Raw genomic sequence first — 8,069 nt, 5'->3', positions numbered from 1 at the left:
TTTAGATTTTTCAATATCACAAACGGGTTATTATTATTAAAAGAATTAAAAATCCCTTAATAACTTTTAATCTTTAGTAACATGATATTTTACTTATTAAAACATTTAGAATGACAATAAACTAAGTATTATTAATAAATGTAATACATATTTTAAAAACTATATAAACATTTTTGGGGATATTTTATTTACTTTATAACTTATTCATTTTTAAGATTCACAATTTTTAAGATTTAAATTTCCTAGAACGTAAAATTTATTGGTTACTAATCTTCCCATAGCAACACTTACGAGAAGGATGACTACATTTAAAAAAAAATTCATCAGATTTTCGAATAAGAAGAATTAGGACGAAAAATTTAGAATATGTAAACTGTGTTAAAACAACTACATTTTTATTATAATTCCACTTAAAGAGCGAAACATGGTATAAAACATCTTCAATTTTGCTTCTATGTGGTCTCAATTTAAAAAATTTGCGTCAGTGAGCATTTTTTAGTTTAGTTCACTGACTCATAATTGTCCAGTCTATGGAGGAACTAAATTCTTGTTTCTTCAACCCTTCAATTTTGGATTCCCTATCTGAGGATTCTCTTCACGAAATCATCGGCAGCTACAATGGCTTCTGCGACGCGACGCAATCCCTTCTCACCGGGAACGGCGATCTCTCCGTCGCTCCCGACTTCGTTTCTCACGTTCACGCCCTCTGCAAACACCGTCTCCATTCCCTCGTTCAAGACCACTTTCTTCGAGTCCTCGAGGTACCCAACAATTTATTTCACCGACAGTGGTCCAAAGTTTGAAAATTTATCGACTATTTTGGTTGCAGGAGACTTTTGAACGAAATGGGGCATCAAGATTTTGGCGCCATTTTGATCCCTACTCTCATGTTGCGGGTTTGAACAAGAATGACGATCTTGATGTTAGTGTGTTTTTATCCTTACTTCACTTCTTTCTTTCTTTTTCTTTTTTCGTTGTGGTTGGTGTTTACTTCTGCTTTATGAATTGTTGAAACAGATTGACGAGGATGAAATTCAGAGTGTGTTGTATAATGCTTTGGAAGAGGTTACTTTGGAGAAACAGTATCAGGAGAAGTGTCTTTTGATGTTGGTGCATGGTTTGCAATCTTACCAGGACCAGATGTTAGAGGATAAACATGATTTTGAAGGAGAAAGAAGTTACCTTACTTCTAAGTATCAATGGATTGTCTCTTCTGTTCTTATGGCCACACTTCCTCGGCATTTCCCTGGTTTGTTTGCAGTTTGTTACTTTTTAATAGGTTAACGAGGGTTTGTTTAAGTAAACTGATTGCTTTGATTATGAATGCTTTTTTACTAATCTCGTGGTTTTCGCCATATGTATTCTTTTACATCAAAGTTTGATATGGTTAGCACTAATATACTGGTTTACATAGGTTAGTTCCTAATGCAATATTTTATAGCTCTTGATCTATGTGATTTGGATCTTTTAAAGTAACTGAGTATGATTAAATAAGTAATCTCTGTCATTGATAAAAAAAAATAATGGCCGATGTTCCAAATACATCCATGATTTGTTAAATTTCTTCATGTAATATTTACCCACCAACGATTGAAATTTGTTACTTTACCTTGTAAAAGTGAGCGAGTTACTCACTTTAGAGAAGCCACGTCCTTTTTTTGACGTTTGTGAGAACATTTAAGTTGCTTGAAAGCTCTGCTTATTAAAAATACAGTTACTGTGTTTCCTCTTCGTATCATTTTCTCCTATTTGATATTTTTTAAGGAGCTTACTGCTTTCTTTCCTTTTTGCCTTGTATGTTTTTTTCCTGTTTGCAACTTTTAGTTATACTGCATTGGTATTTTAAAAGAAAACTGGAGGAGTTAAGTACGATCATGGATGAAGAGTTTTGTGATGATGCATCTCAAAATAAGGATGGCATGGATTTAGATGAAAAAGGAAAAGTATGCAACAAGGTTGGTGAAATGGATGTTGATGAGTGCTATAACGACCATAGGTTCTCGGAAAACAGTAGACTGGTGAAGAACATTGGAAAGGTTGTTCTTGATCTTAGAAATCTTGGATTTACTTCCATGGCGGAGGATGCTTATGCTTCTGCTATGTTTTTACTACTGAAGGTGAGGATGTTTCTGAAATTCAAAGTCCTGGCTTTTCCAGCTTTCCTGAATCTCATTTTACCAATTTGGCTCTCACCATTTTGTTTCACTTATATATCCCTTTGTAAACCTAATCTTTGGATGGCATTTGGCTTTCTCCTGTCTGAATGGCAGGCAAAAGTAAATGATGTAGCTGGTGATGATTATCGGAGTTCTGTTTTACAATCTATTAAAAGCTGGATACAGGTTTGTTGTGCATATAGAATTCCATCCTAATTATGCTATAATTTTGAATTGTTATTTTATAATTATATTGACACATAATTTTGACTCTAATTACATTATAAATGTGAATTTTTGCATCAGATAGTAATAATTAATGTTGTTGTACATTTTAGATGTTGGGAATTGATAAAAGAGACTGGTCAAAGGATGCCCAACCAGCAAAAAACATTTCCTATATCCAGTCTTGTCAAAATTTTATGCCACATACAAGTTTCACTCCACTTATTTTCTTGATAGCATTTTTTTCTTTATTAGTCGTGTTGCATCTCAATTCTTACATAACCATGATTTCTTTCCTCATGATATATACTAAATTCTTTACATATATACCATACATGATATATACTAAATTCATTACATATACCATATCTATACATTCAATTAAATAAGATTTTATTATGATGCTTTGCTTTGGCCAATCATTAGTTTTCACAACAACCTAATTTACCCGCTTTACTAAAATATCAATGTTCATATGCATTTAAGTCTAGTAGATAAAAAGTATCTGCATAGTGCATACGAGTTCCAAACTCATTAATGGAATAACTTATTTTGAGACCCTATTTATATATTTCTGAAAGTTTGACTGTCACTGTACTTTATATAAAATATACTTTCTACCCATAGTAGCCAATTTAGGAAAAATGTACCCTCAATTCTAACACGGTATGCTGATAATTGGTCTCATTCAGGCTGTTCCTCTCCAATTTCTGCACGCACTTCTTGTCTATCTTGGTGATGTAGTTAGTTATGAGAGTACTTCATCAGGTTTGAAATCACCTTTGGCACCACAACCATCTTCATGCTGTCCTGGAATTAATACTCCCTCTGAAGGGCTAGTGAGATGGAAGTTGCGGCTGGAATATTTTGCATATGAAACACTGCAAGATTTAAGAATAGCTAAATTATTTGAGATAATTGTTGATTATCCTGAGAGGTACCTTATTTATAGTTCTCTTTATTTCTTCTGGGATATCTATTAGAAAATTAATTGTCCTATTTCTTTTTTTTTTTAACAAATTGAATGGCTAGATCACACAGTTGCCTAAAATATATTTGTGGTTATAGCTTCGAGTCATAGCAGAGAGATTGACAATTGTTCTAGGATTTAACATTTTCTTTCAGAAATGAAGTTGTTTCTGTTTGTCACAACAATGAATCTAGAATTTAGATTATCAACTCTTTCTTCTTGCAGTTCCATGCTTGCCTTGGTTTTGAATAACTTTCAAGCTCCAACATTTCGCACTTGTGCCATTTGGCTTGTCTTAACTAATTCATTCTTTGCTGGATTGTGGCTTGTTTGTTCATGTCTTCTGATAATTTATTTTCTTTCTCTCTACTAATTTTTGAAGCTCTTCTGCAATTGAAGACTTAAAATTGTGTCTTGAATACACTGGACAACATTCAAAGCTGGTGGAATCATTTATTTCAGCACTGCGATATCGCTTGCTTACTGCAGGTGCATCAACCAATGATATATTACACCAATATGTTTCAACAATTAAAGCACTTAGGACAATAGATCCTGCAGGTGTTTTCCTTGAGGCAGTTGGTGAACCCATAAGGGATTATTTAAGAGGAAGGAGGGATACCATAAAGTGCATAGTAACAATGCTGACAGATGGAACTGGTGGAAATTCAAGTTCCTCTGCGAATCCTGGAGATAGCCTTCTTGAAGAGTTGAACAGAGATGAAGAAATTCAAGAGAATGCTGGTGTTGATGATGATTTCAACAGTGATGATAGGCAAGCATGGATCAATGCCATGCGGTATATCTGTGTTCTGGATGATGATCAGTTGTATTTAATTATTTTTATGCCTGCCATATTATAAAATGACCTTTCTTTTAATTGCCTTTTCCAAGCAGATGGCAACCTGACCCTGTGGAAGCAGATCCATTAAAGGGAAGCAGAAACCAAAGGAAGGTTGATATACTTGGGATGATTGTTGGCATAATTGGTTCAAAAGATCAATTAGTTCATGAATATCGAACTATGCTTGCTGAAAAACTTCTAAATAAGTCAGATTATGATATTGATTCAGAGATACGTACTCTAGAACTCCTGAAGGTATTTATTCAAATAAAAACTCATGAAACCTGGGTGTTTGGTAGGTGTGGAGTTAATATTATATATTATTTTGTGTGTATTCATTCATGTTTTGTATTGCTATCTAGATATTTATTAATGCCTTTTGTTTTTGCAGATACACTTTGGAGAGAGCAGCCTACAGAAATGTGAGATTATGCTCAATGACCTAATTGGCTCAAAACGAACCAACAGTAACATTAAAGCTACCATAAGTCAGCTACCTCAGACAAGTAATTTCCAAGTTCATATTTCCCATGTTTGTGATTATTGCCAGCAACAATTTTAACTATTATTTATCTTTAATTCTGTTTCACAAATGAATTGGCGATGCTCCCTCAGGTGTTGAAGTGGGAGACAGTGCAATAATATCCATGGATGTAATTTCTGCCACTATCATATCTTCTAATTTCTGGCCTCCAATACAGGTTTGTGTTCACAATTATTTTATTGATTCTTTTGAATTTTAGTTAATGAGCAGATAAATGATTTATGTATGTCATCACACGACATCTATTCCTCAATAAGATTGTGTATTATATTTAGGCTCAGCAATAAGGCTTTTTTCTCTGAAGAAAGTGCCAAAACTTATTGTTCAATACAATTATTATTATTTTTTTACTATATATGTACTCTTCACTTTCTACGGGTACATTCATTATTTCTTTCAATTAATTTCATTTTAAGGATCACTTCTGCTTGAGATGCAGGAATTATGTTGGTCCCTTTGTTCCATAATGCCTTAACTTGTAAATCAAATCAGTTTTTTACATAGTTTATCCTCATCTTATCTTAAGCAAATAAAAAATGATCAAACATTCCTTTTTCCGATCCCACCTTTCCTGCTATTGTCACTGTTTTTCATTGTTGTCATCATTATGCTGAGGCAAATTTATATTCTCCAAACGAAAATGTACTACTCACTTATGTAACAATTTTTTGAAGCAAATATATGACTTTTTCTCTAAAAAGGTAAATCAGAAAATAAAGGCACATAAATAAAATCAAGTTTTTTAGTGTTGATTTTCAAGCAGTTAACAATTTCAAATTTGTGATATAACGTTTCAGTTCTCTCGTCTAGAAAGTTCAGGTAACTTTGCCTATGATTTTTTGTTTTATTGAGTTGTGTTAAGCTTGAAACGTTACCTGCTGATAAATGAAACATAATCTAGCCTTTCTCAACATAAAAAGAAAAGACAATCTAGATTTTTTTAATGATTTCATTGCTATACTGCAAAACTGCGTCTGTACTATTTTAACTTTGAGGAGATTTACAGGATGAGCCACTTAACCTGCCTGAACCTGTTGACCGTCTCCTATCTGATTATGCAAAGAGATTTAGTGAAATCAAAACTCCTCGTAAGCTTCAGTGGAAAAAAAGTCTTGGAACCATCAAGGTTAGTTGCTCTATATTTACTGTCTGTGGATATTTGGTACAGTTTTTGAACTTGATGAATAATGATGCCCCTTTCTCACCTTTTACTATTTGCTCCAAATATTACCATTTTCTATGGTTCAGCTGGAGTTGCAGTTTCAAGATAGGGAGATGCAGTTCACAGTAGCCCCTGTTCACGCATCTATCATTATGAAATTTCAAGATCAACCAAGGTATCCTTAGCAATCTTTGCATACCTTTAGTCTGTTGTGTAGTAGTAATATTATATTGTATTTCTTTTTTCAGTTGGACGGCTAAAAACCTTGCAGCTGCTATTGGGATACCCGCAGATGCTTTAAATCGGAGAATAAATTTCTGGATAAGCAAGGTGGGTCTGGTGGACCACTTCTGCAAATTTTCTTGTTCTTCTTTTTGGTATCACTACTTTGCAGCCTGATTATATTTATTTTGTGCGGACGAATATTATCTCTTTTGAGTTAACTAACTTCTTTTTGGTATCACACTTTTTACTTTAACACTGAAGTTCATTTACATATGATAATTATAGTTTTCCGATGACATGACTTGCTGGTCAAATGTGAACAATTTAATGGCTGTGAATTTTCTCTTTTAAAACCATGAAGTCTGAAGTTTAGTAGTGAAGTTGAAACTAAATACTCTTGCTTCTTTTTTGTACCCAGGGGATCATTACAGAGTCGCAAGGGGAAGATTCCTCTGACCATGTATACAACATTGTGGAAAACATGGCTGAGACAAGTAAGAATGGAGCCAGTGCTGGTACTCAAGATCTTCTAGGAGGTGACGAGGAGGAGGACAGATCTGTGGCTTCTGTAGAAAATCAACTTCTTAAGGAAATGACTGTATATGAGGTAAGTGGGATAAAGTGATGGTCAGTTGAGAGTTATGACTTACACTTGAATTTAACTATCCAATATTTAGAAAATTGACTGCCTAGACTTGAGAATCTTTGCAATGTATGCTGTTTAAATTTTAATCTTAGATGGTTAATATATGTTTAAACCGATCTTTTACAACAAATAGGCCTTCATCAATATGAGGGCAGGGAAAATATTTAATGAAGAAACACTCTAGAGAATGGATTTTCCTTGAATAAATAAATACAGTTCTTCTTCATCATCAGCTTGTTATTCCTAGTTTTGCCAATATGAAAAAATACTTTTTGGCCAAAGACGGCTTCTGGGGTGCACATGTCTTTTCATTTATTCATCTCGAGACATTTAAACACAAAGGATGTGCAATGCATAGATTAAAAGATATCTAACTGATGAAGCTTCTTTGCAGAAATTTATCATGGGGATGCTCACAAACTTTGGTAGCATGGCATTAGATCGAATTCACAATACTCTCAAGGTAATAATGGTTTTAACTTATAACTCCTGATAAAAAGAACAGTTTTACGCCTATATAAGTATTTGCATCTGTGATCAGATAGATTTAATTACATGATTGTATTGCAGATGTTTTGCATTGCTGATCCCCCATATGACAAATCACTCCAGCAACTACAAAGCTTTTTATCTGGTCTGGTTTCTGAGGAGAAGTTAGAACTTCGGGATGGAATGTACTTTCTAAAGAAGTAGTTTGATTAAAGAGTTTAAATGAAATGCCTTTGGTCACGAGCAAAAGGGTAAAATCTCTGCATGTGTTTCCATACATAATGTTCATGAATAACTTTATATTTGGAATTTACTGAACCGACAGCTTCAGCTCCATTCTTGGTGGCATCTTTGTGTTTGTCCTGAGGAAACTGCATCCTTTTGGCTAGTCATTTGTGTCAGTTTTATTTTGGTTATGCAATGGTAGTACCAATCTGAAGCATTCATCAAGTTGTTGGGATAACACTATCCAAGATATGCTAGATAATGCAAATTCAAGTACATCAATATCATCTTTGCCCCAGGAGATGTGGATTTGAAGACGTTATTAGCTTTCAACATATGCTACTCCTTGGTTTGCGAACCTTTTCCAAAAGCTTCCACCTTTGCGATTATCATCTATTCTGAACGAGTCACCTTCCGGTATGTAAATTTGTAGTATTTAGTGCTAATTTAAGTTTAGATGATATTATGAATCGAATAGGAAACAATATTTTATAGTGTTTACATCAAATGTAAGTTAATTTGTTTGGTACTTTTTTCATAACTCATTATATAATAGAGTAAACCTGAACAAAATTGTAAGATA

General features: G+C 33.7%; 1 protein-coding gene across 2 annotated transcripts; it reads left to right on the top strand.

Annotated features, from left to right (window-relative positions):
* The first annotated feature begins 452 nt into the window (after positions 1–452).
* LOC108329484 (anaphase-promoting complex subunit 2) lies at positions 453–8,069 on the top strand. 2 transcript variants are annotated; one of them, XM_017563703.2, is made up of 17 exons: positions 453–761; positions 830–922; positions 1,018–1,249; positions 1,825–2,117; positions 2,271–2,342; positions 3,074–3,318; positions 3,734–4,150; positions 4,249–4,450; positions 4,587–4,701; positions 4,811–4,896; positions 5,746–5,865; positions 5,988–6,076; positions 6,150–6,231; positions 6,545–6,733; positions 7,167–7,235; positions 7,343–7,512; positions 7,587–8,069. In XM_017563703.2, the coding sequence occupies exons 1-16, from the start codon at positions 531–533 to the stop codon at positions 7,463–7,465; spliced, it is 2,658 nt and encodes an 885-aa protein (XP_017419192.1). In that variant the 5' UTR covers positions 453–530; the 3' UTR covers positions 7,466–7,512; positions 7,587–8,069. The 2 variants fall into 2 exon arrangements, with proteins under 2 accessions (XP_017419192.1, XP_017419191.1); XM_017563702.2 differs by having other exon boundaries at positions 7,343–8,069.

The sequence above is a fragment of the Vigna angularis genome, chromosome 2 (genome assembly GCF_016808095.1).
Source record: "Vigna angularis cultivar LongXiaoDou No.4 chromosome 2, ASM1680809v1, whole genome shotgun sequence".
In the NCBI taxonomy this organism is placed as follows: domain Eukaryota; kingdom Viridiplantae; phylum Streptophyta; class Magnoliopsida; order Fabales; family Fabaceae; genus Vigna; species Vigna angularis.
This window is presented reverse-complemented; position numbering and strand designations above follow the sequence as displayed.